Source organism: Mustelus asterias, chromosome 13 (assembly GCF_964213995.1).
Source record: "Mustelus asterias chromosome 13, sMusAst1.hap1.1, whole genome shotgun sequence".
In the NCBI taxonomy this organism is placed as follows: Eukaryota; Metazoa; Chordata; class Chondrichthyes; order Carcharhiniformes; family Triakidae; genus Mustelus; species Mustelus asterias.
This window is the reverse complement of record NC_135813.1, coordinates 3,959,216-3,973,585: the sequence shown is the minus strand read 5'-3', so window position 1 is coordinate 3,973,585 and position 14,370 is coordinate 3,959,216. Positions and strand designations below refer to the sequence as shown.

Here is a 14,370-nt window from a genome sequence, read left to right as displayed (position 1 = left end):
CCTTGCCCAGTTCCCATGTTTTCACATCACTGCTAAATTTAATTTGTTTAATCCTATTCTCATATAATTTGGAATCAGTTTTTCACTCAACCTTCTCCATACTATTTGCTGAATTGTATCCCTCTCCAAAGCTGCCTCGTTTATATGTCCTGAAAGACAATGTTTCCAGTCATTCTCCTTCCATTGGAAGGATGAATTTGGGAGATAATTTGTGCATCATGCTGTGGAGAGAGGAGGGACAGAAGATTTGTATATTCTCAAACTCGCAGTGCAATTAAAGTCTGAACCTTTTTCTCCTGCAGGTTATTGGGGTATCGAGTACTGGACACTGGTGTTGAGCAGCAGGACAACTTTTTGAAACGGATATCCGGGATGGTCCGTCTGTATGCAGCCATCATGCTGCTAAGATGGCCGAGTGGATCAAAACAAGCTGTATGTGCAGTAACCAAATGCTACACAGTTTCCCAAATATGAGCTATTAATGTCCAAATCTGAATCAATCCTGACACGCATCTGTCTATCCCAGCCTTAAATGTAATCAACAATGGAGCATCAACAACCCTGTAGAGTGGAGCTTTCCTAAGATTCACAATCCTATGAGTGAAGTCATCTTTCCTCATCTCAGTCCTAAATGATCAACTCCTGATCCTATGATTATGGCCCCATGTTTTAGATTCCCTGGAAACAATCTCTCTGTCAAACCCCTTCGGAATATTTTATGTTTCAATGCGATCACTTTTTTATTTTTCTAAACTCAAACTAGGTTAGGTGGATTGGCCGTGCTAAATTCTCCCTCCGTGTACCCGAAGAGGCGCCGTGGTGTGGCGACTAGGGGATTTTCACAGTAACTTCATGTCAGTGTGAATGTAAGCCTATTTGTGACTAATAAATAAACTTTAATAAATAAAAGTTTTAGGTTTTGTGTCACAAGTAGGCTTATATTAACACTGCAATTAAGTTACTATGAAAATCCCCTAGTTGCCATGCTCCGGTGCCTGTTCGGGTAGACTGAAGGAGAATTTAGCATGGCGAATGCACCTAACCAGCATGTCTTTTCGGCCTGTGGGAGGAAACCGGAGCACCCGGAGGAAGCCCACGCAGACACGGGGAGAACTTGCAAACTCCGCACAGACAGTGACCCAAGCCAGGAATCAAACCCGGGTCTCTGGTGCTGTGAGGCAGCAGTGCTAACCACTGTGCCACCATGCCGCCCTCATGGGCCCAAATTACCCAACCTCTCATTATAGGACAACCCCTCACCCAGGGATCAGTTTAGTGAACCTTTGCTGTACCGCCTCCAATGCAAGTATATCCTTCCTTACATGTGAAGACCAAAACTGTATCCGGTACTCCAGATGTGGTCCTGCCCAAACCCTGTTCAATTGCAGCAGGACTTATTTTTATTCCTATATTCAACCCCCTTGCTATAAAGGCCATGGCTTTCCTATTTGTTTGTTGTACTGGAAGCTAACTTTTTCCATTCCTTGTCCAAGCACAGTGAACATTAACTCCTTCAAATTCATTACTTTTAAAAAGATATTCTCTACCGTGTCAAACCCCTTTCTATTATGTCACAGCTTAGATTCTCATTTCAAGGAGCTCCAGCCTATTCAGTCTTTTCCTGAATCTTTCAATGAATTGAAGTTGACAAGTAATTGCAGTATTTAATTGTTGTGTCTTCTGTGCATAGGAGCATCCTCATGGGCTGAATTATGCTTGGCGCTGGCTGGCTCAGATGTTGAACATGGAACCTCTGGCTGACATTACTGCTACACTACTCTTTGACTTCTTGGAGGTATAATGCTGCTTGCACCGCAATGTTGTTTGCTAGCATTTTCTGTTTGGCTCTCTACAACGTCCAGCATGTGTTAGTGCTGCCTGGAATGCAGAAACAATCCATGAGAATGGGTCCAGTATTGCTTGACTTAGTCTTGAGTGTTCATAATTACAGATAAAGGAAGAGGAGGAGGGAGACATGCAGTGTAGTCACATTAAAAGGGATGTCCCAAATGCAGAAATGAATATCAGCTCTACAGTTACAACTCATTAGAAAGGATTTCATTAAGGAACTTCAGTTATGAGATAGATCAGAGAATTTGGGACATTATTCCTTGGAGAAAGGAAGGCTGAGGAGAGATTGGAAAGAAGTATTCAAAACCATGAGAGGCCTGGACATAAAGAACAAAGAACAATACAGCACAGGAACAGGCCCTTCGGCCCTCCAAGCCCGCGCCGCTCCCCGGTCCAGGATTGAATCCTGAATCCAGGATCCCCACCCAATTTCCCAGCCTATCTACATACCAATATCCTATCCACCGAGCTGTCCCTCACAGCTACGATGCTTTGTTCATTACAACCTATTAACTTACCCCCACCCCCCCATTCCAGACCATGTGATCTCCACACATGATAGATGGGGAGAAACTATTTCTGCTTGTGACAGGATCACGAACAATAGGGCATATTTAAAGTAATTGGCAAAAGAGACATGAGAAAAATCTTTTGCAAGTGGTGCAAGAAGGGTTCAATCAAGGCATTCAAAGGATTATTATTTGAAAAGAATGTATATGGTTGTGAATATGTATGGTTATGGGGATGGCAAAGTGGTTAGCACTGCTGCCTCACAGCGTTAGATTCTGGCCTTGGGTCACTGTGTGGAATTTGCACATTCTCCTTGTGTCTGCATTGGTTTCCTCTGGGTGCTCCAGTTTCCCCCCTCAGTCCAAAGATTGCAGGTTAGGTGGATTGGCCATGCTAAATTGCCCCTCAGTGTCCAGAGATGTGTGGGTTGGGTGGATTAACCATGGTAAATGCGTGGGGTGATGAAAAAAAAATCCCATCCTTGTCACTGATTTTCTTTCTGTGCAATATTCTAACCATGTGAGGGTTTGTGAGTTTTAAACAAAAAGAAAAGCTGTGGTTTGCATACCTAGATGCAAACTAACAACAACAGATTTTTATTCTAGGAGGCCTTGCCTGCACAAACTGAAAGGAAAACAGCACCCCCTCCAAATACACCTTCAAAATCAAAACTTCAACTGTTCGACTCTCCCTTCATCCACCTTGCTTAACTATTTTCAATTTCAGCTTGGGTACAACTCCTGACATCTACTTTGTAAAGCAGCCTGGGATGTTTTGTGATGCTATATTTAAGTACGTTATTAGTGTTGGGTCCACTTGTATTTAGACTGAATGTTCTATTTCAGCCATTATTATGCAAAGTTAGATTTATTCTTTGGCATGGAGGTCATGTTTTTCATAGTGATATGCTTAAATAAATCTTTTGAAAGAGCTGAACTCCAGAGGTGAGGTGGACTGTTATATAAATACTGTGGTTACAAGAGCAGGTAGAGGCTGGGATTCCTGTGGTGCGTTAGTCATCTCACTCGCCAAAGCCCGTCCACAACCTACAAGGATAAGTCAAGAGTCTGATGGAATACTCTCCTCTTGCCTGATGCATACAGCGCTTACAGCACTCGAGCTTAACAGCATTAATAAAAACAAAGTCGGTTTTTTTTAGGCACCCCCCCACAAACATTCATTTCCTCCACCACTGATGTGCAGTAGCTGTGTTCATCTACAAGATACACTGCAGGAACTCACCAAGGCTGCTTAGACAGCACCTTCCAAACCCACAAAGGCAGCAGATACCTGGAAACACCACCACACAAAAATACTGTAATGGGGGTTTTCTTTATGGGTGGCCTGATTCTCTTAAAAACTTAAGAAAACTAAGAATTAAATTTGCAAAGGCAAGAAGTCTCAGTTCAAGACGTAACTAAAAATGTATTTAAACCTAAAAGGCATACAAGACAAACAAAACATTAACCTCAGCCGTGGGAGGCCTTCAGATGGTCAAGTAGCTCTGTGTCGGTGCTAAAGACCCCTCCGAAGATAGAACATAGAACAGTACAGCACAGAACAGGCCCTTCGGCCCACGATGTTGTGCCGAAGGGCCTGTCTGAGGCACTGAGCCAAAATTCAATACAATTATACCGTGCCAATATCCAAGGTACTCCTTCTAATTAGCTTAGACTTGATTTCATTTCACATTAACGTGTCAGTCCAAAAGCATGACAGATACCTCGGGCCAATTGCGAAACACTGCTTGACTTAATAATCTTTCATTTGCTAACCCAAAAACCAGATATCCATCCCCTGGCATGGTTTGTTTACTTGTTGCTATGTCTCTCGAAGGTCGCTATCATCAGAATACCTTTCCCAGCGGTACTTTGCCAAGACAACCAACTGTACCAGCCCAGGGTCCTCTGGACAGATACATTCTTATGCCCAGACAATAGGGCCTTTCACTTTGACATTAAATGTTTCAGCAGTTGTCCTGAGTTTGAAACTTCGTTATGTTTCTGCTGACTAAATGGCTTTTAGCTATGAACTTCTAAACTCCTATATTCTCTGCAGTGCCCGCATTTTGACTGTGGTGAACATATTTTCTATTAAACTTAAATATATTAGATCTTAATATATGAATATAGATACTTAACATTAAAATCATCTCTTCACTTTTAATAGCGTTCACATTTGAGCAAACTGTTAACATTATCTTGTCAGGTGAAAGTCATACAAAAGAAATTACAGCACAAGAACAGGCCCTTCAGCCCTCCAAGCCTGCACCGACCACGCTGCCCGACTTAACTAAAACCCCCTACCCTTCCGGGGACCTATTCCCATCCTATTCATGTATTCATCTTAACTCTTTCCTTTCCAGCTGTTGCTAAAACTAAGAATCTGCCTGTGGCTCTGCTAATTAACTCAGAACCACCTTTCACACCTTCCAATCCACTCACCATCCTGACTTGGAAATATATCGTTTGTTCCTTCACTGTCGTTGGGTCAGAATCCTGAAACTCCCTTCCTAACAGCACTGTGGGTGTACCTACACCACATAGACTACCAAGTTTCAAGAAGGTAGCTCGCCACCACCTTGAGGGCAGTTGGGGGTGGGCAGTGATTGCTGGCCAAGCCAATGAAGCTCACATCCCTCAAATGAATTTTTTAAAAAATACATCAATGGTACAAGTATTGATGCCGAAACATTGCGAGTGATAATGAGCTGATTGGGCTGCATTCAAGTGTTTGCAACGAACCAGATTGAGATGACTGATTCCTTTCTCATGCTATCATTTGTTATCGATTTAACTTTGGTTTGCAATACCAATTAATAAAAGGCAGTATTTTATATACCATTTCGTGTTCAATAACTGGACTTTAAAGTCCAATACACAGGAAATATTTAAACAGATCAAATTTTAAAGTTGGGGGAAATGTTTAACAAAAAAATGTAGGATGATTGACCATCAATTAGGATTTTGGTTCCTCTTTAAAACGGACCCCAGCACATCAAAATCCCTGGTGTATTTTTCTTGTCAGCTTATCTATGTTGACTCGAGGTTAGTGTATCAGATTGAAAAGGCACGGTGACACAGTGGTTAGCACTGCTGCCTCAGCGCCAAGGACCCGGGTTTGCTTCGGGTGACTGTCTGTGCGGAGTCTGCATGTTCTGCGAGGGTTTCCTCCGGGTGCTCCAGTTTCTTCCCACAGTCCAAAGGACCTGCTGTTTAGGTGCATTGGCCATGCTAAATTCTCCCTCAGTGTACCTGAACAGGCGCCAGAGTGTGGCGTCTAGGGGATTTTCGCAACTTCATTGCAGTGTTAATGTAAGCCTACTTGTGACACTAAGAATTAAACTTAAAATAGTGTCTTGATAAATGGAATCCATCTGCAGTGACTCATGTACAAAAGCAAGGAGATGATGCTGAACTTTTATAAAATGCTTTTTAGGTCTCAGATTATTGTATTCCATTCTGAACATCGCACTTTAGGAAAAATGTCAAGACCTTGGGGAGAGTGCAGAGTTTTCCTGGAATGATACCAGAGATGAGGAACTTCAGAGATGGTTAAGAGACGATTTAATAGAGGTGTTCATAATCATGAGGGATTTCTATAGTGTAAGGAGAAAATGTTTCAAGTGGCAGATAAATCTGTAAACACAGTAAGAGTTTTAACACCAGGTTAAAGTCCAACAGGTTTATTTGGTAGCAAATGCCATTAGCTTTCGGAGCGCTGCTCCTTCTTCAGATGGAGTGGATATCTCCATCATCAATCCGTAACCAGAGGGCACAGGTTTCAGATATTTTGACAAAAGAGCCAGAGGTTAATTGTTTTTTTTAATGCAGAGAGTCATTGTGATCTGGAATGCACTGCCTGAAAGGCCGGTGGAAGCCGATTCAATAATGGAATGGGATGTATTCTTGAAAAGAATACACTTGAAGGGGTATGGGAAAAGAACAGGATTGTGGAACTAATTGGATAGCTGTCAAAGAACTGACGTAGGCTTTCTGGGCCAAATGGTTTCATCTGAGCTATGTAATCTTGCGTGATTACACGAGAGACCATGTTACCACAAGCATTTCACCGTCTGCCATTATTTCCTTCCTCAACAGGTCTGCGGCAATGCCTTGATGAAAAAGTACCAGAACCAGTTCTGGAAGATGATCTTGCTGATCAAGAACGACTACTTCTCCAGGTAAAAAACTCCTAATCATAGAATTGTAGAATGATTAAAGTGCAGAAGGATGCCATTCAAATCTATGCCAACTCTTTGCAAAAGCAATTTAGCTCATCCCTTTACTGATGGGCAAACTTGTCTGTCCCTTCCTTACCCACAGCTTTATGATATGCAGAAGGCTGTACAAAAATGTGCGCTGTAACTATTCTGTTGCCACTTTAAGTCTGCATTGCCTTAAATTGCAGACATCGTGTTTCTGATACGAAAAAAAGGACTTGCAAGTCTGTAGATCCTTTCATGACGTTGAGCTGCCTGAAATTGATTGAAAGATCAGGGGAATTATCACTGGTGCTTTGGCCAATATTTATCTCTCAACCAAGATCACTAAAAAAAACAGATTATCTGATCAGTATCGTCATGTTGATTGCAGGAGCTTGGTGTGTGCAAATTTACTGCTGTATTTCTTAATGTTGCAATAGTAACTCACACTTAATAATTGGCTGTGAAGCACCTTGACATGTCCTGATGCCATGAATGGCGCTATGGAAATGCAAGCCTTTTTCTTTCCATTAGCTCAATATCTCCTCGAACTGCATTTAAGTTGCTTCCCTATCCTTACGTTAAGGAAGGATTTCTTGACTAGAGAGTGCAATGAATGCTCACTAGACTGAGTCCTGGGATGAGGGAATAATCTAATCAGGATAGATCGAGTAGACTGGTCTATGTTTCCTAGAATGATCTAACTGGGACATATAGAATTCTTAAGCAGCTTGGAAGGCTAGGTGTTGGGAGGATGTTTTTCCTGGCTGCAGTGTCCAGAACAAGGAGTTACAGTCTCTCTATCTGTGAGCAGCAATTTAGGACTACAATGCGAAATTCCTTCAATCAAAGGATTGTGAATCTCTGGAGTTCTCTAGCCCAAAGAGCTGTTGATGCTGTTTTTGAGTATATTCAAGACAGAGGTTGTTAGATTTTTGGGTATTGAGAGAATTGAGGGATATGGGATATTGCAGGAAAATGGAGTTGAGCTTGAAGATCAGCTGTGATCTTATTGACTAGCACTTGAAAGGCTGAATGGCCTCTTCCTGCTCCTATTTCTTTTGTTTCTACAAAGTAGCTAAAAATAGACTTCACTCATTTTCAACAGTTCAAAAAGGCAATGGTGTTTATGCAGTTCAGTTCCATTTTATTAGTTATTTACAAAGCAATTTAAAATGTGTCTATGCAAGTGTATATATCATTTTTTTATAAAACCTTGTGTTTGATGTCTTTCTTTCTGTAGGATTGAAGCGGTTACAGGTACAGGACAGGTTGGGGCTGTGATCCGACTACGCCAATTCCTGGAGGTACAACCTCTTCTTTGTGTGATTAACTTCAATTCCACATCCAAGTGATTTCAGATATTATAAACCTATCACTATTCAGGATGAGTCCATATAAAACAAGTGCTGTCTCATCCAACATGGATTCTCTGAACGAACTTGCCAGAATAGGATAGTAAAGTGTCCAAAGGCCCTTCACTGATGCAGTATCAAACAAAAGGGCAGGTAGTGAGAATTAGAGGTGAATGTTTACAAAGTTCACTTCCTGGGGAATGTTATATCCTAGAAAGGTGCTTAGTGAAGGATAGTACTGGAACCCATCTTTACTCAGTCTAATGTTTTAAATCGGAGTGAAACTTTACAAGCCTACATCTCCTAACTCAACCACATCATAGTCTCACTAGATGTCTCTTTAGATAACATTTAATTGTAATAAATGTTATTTAAATTTACATTTAAATAACATTTAACAGGAAGTGAACTTTGTAAACATTCACCCCAAATTTCACTGCCTCCCTTTTGTTACTGCATCAGTGAAGTGCCTTTGGACACTTTACTATCCTATCCTGGCAAGTTCGCTCAGGATCCATGTCGGATGAGACAGCACTTATATGGACACATTTTGTAACACTATATTCTGCACACTCTCGTTTCCTTCTCTATGAACGGTATGCTTTGTCTGTATCTCACGCAAGTAACAATACTTTTCACTGTATGCTAATACATTTGACAATAAATCAAATCAAAATATGTGCTCAAGTGAAACTCCAGTTGATGCCGCCCACCTGCATGTAATTGAACACAATTGATGTGTGATTCACAGGCAGCCGAAAGCACAGCTGCCAATGGTGGAGCAGTTACAGTCGGTGTTGGGGGTGGGAACTTGCAAACCTTGTCCTGCTGTAAGCAACTTGACTCCAGTCCCACACCAAGCAGTTAATGAGGGGCAGGCAGTAAATAACAAATTTCACACCCTAAGAATTTTTGTATTTTGAAGTGAGCTGGCAGCTATTTATGGTAAGAAGTCTCACAACACCAGGTTAAAGTCCAGCAGGTTTATTTGGTAGCAAACGCCACTAGCTTTCAGAGCGCTGCTCCTTCGTCAGGTGAGTGGGAGATCTGCTCATAAACAGCAAAACAGGGCATATAAAGACACAAACTCAATTTACATACCGTTCATAGAGAAGGAAAGGAGAGAGTGCAAAATGTAGTGTAACAGTCATAGCTAGGGTGTAGAGAAAGATCAACTTAATGCGAGGTAGGTCCATTCAGAAGTCTGACAGCAGCAGGGAAGAAGCTGCCGGTTGATACGTGACCTCAGACGACTTTTGAAAGAGAGAATGTCCAGGGTGCGTGGGGCCCTTAATTATGCTGGTTGCTTTGCCGAGGCAGCAGGAAGTGTAGACAGTGTCAATGGGTGGGAGACTGGTTTGTGTGATGGATTGCGCTACATTCATGACCTTTTGTAGTTTCTTGTGGTCTTGGGCAGAGCAGGAGCCATACCAAGCTGTGATACAACCAGAAAGAATCTGGAACTCACTAGCACAAGGGCCAGTTGAAGCGAGTAGCTTAGATACATTTAGATGCATAGATAACCATGAGGGTGAAAGGAAGAGAAGGATATGATTAGAGATCTAAGGAGGTTCCTGTGGAGCATGTACACTGGTGTGGACCAGTTGGGCCAAATGGTAGTTTCTCTATTATAAAATGCTGTGTTTCAGTTTTCCATATTGTCCAAGCTACATATTTCAAAGTTAAAGATGCTCTTATTCTTATCTTTGGCCCATTGGCAGGTATTTCCCAGCTGCTTTTGTTAAAAACGGGCAGTTCTTTCCATTAGAATAAAGATTGTGGGAAAATCATCAAAAGCATTTGTCCATCTTCCTGGTGACCAGTAACACAGATGTGCTGCTAAAGAGCAGTGAGAACGTTAGATATAGCTCTTGGGGCTCAAGGGATATGGTGGGAAGGGGAGATCAGGATATTGAATTTGATGATCAGCCACAATCCAAATGAATGGCGGAGTAAGCTTGAAGGGCCGAATGGCCTACTTCTGCTTCTAATTTCTATGAGACCTTAAGATGGAGATGGGAGTAAATAAAAACCAAAATTTCAACCAAGAGAATTGGACCGTTGGATAGACTTAGTATAATTTTGTAGCCTCTTGGCTTGAATGTGCAAAAAAATTAGTGCCTTCCCCTTTAAATTTATTTTAATTTCTGCTTTCTTCTTGTTTCAGAAATGCTTGAAGCAAAAAGATATTCCCCTCCCGAAGGGTTATCTACATCCTGCATTCTGGAGATCGTGAATAAGCCAAAGGATGCATTTCATTAAAAAGCCATGGAAATCAGAGCTGCTCAAGTCAAAATCACTTTTTAAAATTAATTTTATAGTAACATTAAAAGTAACGATCAACTTAAGTGGGAATGTTGGACTCATTGGACCGTTTTACCTCATTTCATTATTTGGCTATTCTATACTTTAAGCTTTGCACTCTGTCCTTAGGGCTGATGATGTTTTGTGCAGTGTTAAAATAGTTGTGTAATTCTCTGAACCATAAAAAAATGACTGGCAGGGTATTTGGGATGCTGTGTATCAGAATTGACCTGTCTCATTTTGGTTGTTGATTGTTCTTTGTTTAGATATTATAACGCAATATGGGATTGACCTTGTGACGATCATGACATGAAGCCGTCCACTTTAATTATAAATTACACCCATTGCAGTGAAAACCAAGAACCAGTCAGAGTAGCTGTGTTGTACATAGTTTAACAATTTGGAGGAAACCTTGTGTGGTGGTGTACGTTTAAACTTTGTGAAGAGATAATGGCATCTTGCGTATGTCCTTCTATTGCACATTAATATTCTCATTAATGGACCTCTGTGTGAACTGCAGAATAATTTACTGTTTTTTTCTTAATGAAGGGTCTGTTTCATTTTCTTGTTGCTTTTTATTTTGAAGGCATGACTTGTTTTTAAAGTATTGTTTATCCCATCGCTAAGCAATATGAATAGATGGGAGGAGTGCCTGAGAATCTGTTCCCATTTTCCACCAGTACCAACCCCCTCGTAAGGAGGAGAATCAGGAGAATAGAACAGCCTTTTGATGTTCCCACGCCCTTCTCCACTGAGGAACCCCTCCCCGCTGTCTTTTTAAGGCGAGGGAAAGTGCAGATCATTGCCACCTCAAACAAAGCTGAAAATGGAAGTATGGTTGCTGTGCCCCGTCCCTGGTGTAACATGGGGCAACAGTTTGCATCTCACTGGGCCCCTTACACAAGATTTACATGGAGGAATGTTCACCCTGGCCCAATATTCTGCTGTTTATGCTCCAAGTGGGCCTTCTCCCATTCTATTTCCTTCTAACCCAGTCAACATATCTGTCTGTCCCTTTCTCCCTCATGCAAACTGAAGACACTTGGAGTCACCTTTAATAGAAATCACTGCCCAAACTGAACCTCTCAATTACTTAACGTTTCTAGCAAAGAAACGTCTAGTTGACCCTAAAACTAAAGCAAAATTCTGTGGATGCTGGAATCTGAAGCAAAAACAGGGAATGCTGGAAAAACTCATTTGTCAGGAGAGGAAACCTCTTCAGATCTCTGAAGAAGAGTCATAGAGAGACAACATTAACTCTGTTTTCCCTCCCTACAGATGATGCCAGACTCCGAGTTTTTCCAGCATTGTATTCTTGTGTCTATTTGGCCCAACAGGTCCATGCCAGTAATTATGCATCACACAAACTTCCTCCCACTCTAATCCAATCACCTTATCTTTCTATCCCTTTTCTCATTCATATTTATCTAGCTTCCCCCTTAAATGCATCCAATCATTCATCTCAACCACTCCCTGTGGTAGCGAGTTCAATGTTCTTGCCACACTCTGGGTAAATTTTCTCGATTGATTTGTGACAATCTTCTGTTCGTAGCCCCTGATTCTGACTTTGTCCACAAGTGGAATTTTTTCTACGCTTACCCTATCAAGTCTCTCTAAGTTTGAAGACCTTGAACAGGTCACCTGTCAGCCTTTCTCTCCTGGAGAAACTGCGATTGAATATATTTTTATCTAAAACAAAATTGAAAATTTTAGGTATCACATTTTATTTTTTTAGTTTTTTTTAAATAGAGATTAATTAGATTTACAGAAGCTGAAGGTAGGTATGGGACATGAATCTGATGAATTGCTGTATATGTAACCAAAAAATATTTATTTTTGTGACAAAATTCTCAAACTAAATAGAATTCTATTTGTAAACAATTGCTGAAAAGGCTGTCGCACCCTTGAAGGTTGTGAATGGAAACCTTGACCAAGTTATAACAAGTGTTTATTTTGAAGTATTGAACTTGATTACTGTGGGACGGGGAAGGTCAGCCTGTTCAAAAAGGGACAATAGGCTGAACTGACCCAGCACTAGAAAATCCGATGGAGTTATTGCTGACTTTGGGTAACAGTGACTGAGACTTGCCCGTGTAGGCCAATTCTCCATCAAGACTACTGGAGTGGTGACATAAAGCAGGGAGGGAACAAATTGGGTTATTGGCTGAACCTCGCGGATGTAATCCCAAAGACCTCAGGAGGGAAAGTGATGAGAAATCCAGCAAAAATTTATGAATGTTTGCTTCCCAGGCATGCGTAGTCTCAGCTTGCTGTGAAAAGAGCACCATTTGAAGCGTTTTTCCGTGAAGAAAGTTTGTTTCTGCTGAATTCATTTAAACTTCCTTAAATTTTATGGGGTGATCCTTTTTAAAGAGCTGTTGGCTGTGCACATCTTTATCGACTACTCAAATGCATCATGAATTCATTCTAAGGTAGTGGACTTTGCCTTTCAGTGTATCAGCCTTCCCCAGGACGGCGGACCAGGAAAGGCCATTGCAACGTCAATGTATGTTCAATCCCTGGATTCCCCGAGGTCAGGGATGGCACTCTACAAATGATCTCTGGCTTCCTGGGCTAGGGACAAGAGGTTTCCAGCCAAACACTACTTGGGGATAGCTATAAAGTACGTGTCAATATATGATGAATTGCTCTGTTAATTGCCCGTGGAAGTTTATGCGACCTCCTTCATTTAATCATGTACAGAGTTCAGCATTGTATTTACTGAATTACAATAAACCATTTCTTTTAATGTATTTGGTTCTAAGATGTTTAAAATCTGTTACTTTATGCGGAATAAAACATTTGGCATCCTATACTACATATAATGTATGTGCTCTGTTTTCCTTTACATCATGGATTGATTGGTTACGGCCCTACAATGTTAGAGTCTGGAACAAGCAGTTGGGATTAAAACATTAACCTTTAATATAAAGCAGGTTGCTTATCAATAATGCACAAGTTAATATTCCATTGCAAGATTCCTGGTATGTTTGATGCCGATTCCCCTGATTACTTCTTGCCCATTGTACAATGTGTAGCCAGGCTATAGGAATTAGTTTCCAGTTTCAATTCCTCATCTTTTGCAAAACTACCTGATCTGAGCTAGAGAGGCATGAGCTCTATTACCCTCCCTCTGTCACCCTCCTAAAATATTGTGTGTTTAAACAATAGGGTTAAGGTATTTGTAAATGGAGGAAACATTTCTAGGTTATGATTTGATTTGATTTATTACTGTCACAGGTATTAACATATAGTATAGTATTTTTCTTGTACACTATACAGACAAAGCATACCATTCACAGAGAAGGAAACGAGAGTGCAGAATGTAGTATTACAGTCATAGAATGAGTGTAAAAGATTGAATTAGAAGGTACGCTGGGCACAGCTTGCAAGAAGTCGCCTCGCTCTGGCGCCATCTTGAGAAAAAGGGTTATGAATAAATGTTATATTTCTGCAGAAATTAATAGCAAAAGTGCATTCTTGAAATACAACTTGCATCTGTGTTGCATCTTTCGCAACCTCTGAATTCCCAAAAGCACTGCCAGCAAAGTACCTTTGCAGCAGCCAATTTGCATGCTGCATGCTCCCACAAATAGTGTGATAATGACTAGGTAATCGAAGCAGCAACCATTGGAATCTTTATGTCCACCTTTGAGGAAAGATGGGGCCCCGATTTGTGCAGTATGATTCTAGGATGAGATGTTCTTTGTAGCCATCCTAGATTGTTCTTTCAGTGATGGCTACAATAATTCCGTAAGTTTTGCTCTTTCTTTTTCTAATCTGTTTCGTGATGACGAAGCTAAGATCACCAACTATTGAAGGTTTGAACCGCTTTTGCTCTGTTCCATAGCATTTACATTTGTGCTTAAAACTGAAATTATTCTTCATTTTCCAGATTCGAGATATTTGTTATTTTTGAAGAGGATAATAACGTGGTATCATTGTGTCTGAATGCACGATTGCAATAGTTTGCATCCTTGCAAGTGAGTAAATCACCAGGGCAGGATGAAATGTACTCCAGGCTGATAAAATAAGCTAGGGAGGAAATAGCAGGAGATCTGACCAACATTTTCCAATCCTCACTGGGTAGGTTGTATTGCCGGAGGATTGAAGGACTGCTAACCTTGTAACTTTGTTTAAAAGGGG

At 41.0% G+C, this 14,370-nt stretch overlaps 1 protein-coding gene across 1 annotated transcript in view; it reads left to right on the top strand.

Moving 5' to 3' along the window:
* The window catches only part of gle1 (GLE1 RNA export mediator), a 54,603-nt gene extending 41,559 nt beyond the window's left edge, over nt 1-13,044 (top strand). Inside the window, exons 12-16 of the mRNA XM_078226223.1 lie at nt 303-432; nt 1,691-1,795; nt 6,462-6,544; nt 7,809-7,872; nt 10,088-13,044. Coding sequence (XP_078082349.1) covers nt 303-432; nt 1,691-1,795; nt 6,462-6,544; nt 7,809-7,872; nt 10,088-10,156 — 451 coding nt within the window. The 3' untranslated portion in view covers nt 10,157-13,044. The remainder of the gene's footprint in view (nt 1-302; nt 433-1,690; nt 1,796-6,461; nt 6,545-7,808; nt 7,873-10,087) is intronic.
* Nucleotides 13,045-14,370: the final 1,326 nt, after the last annotated feature.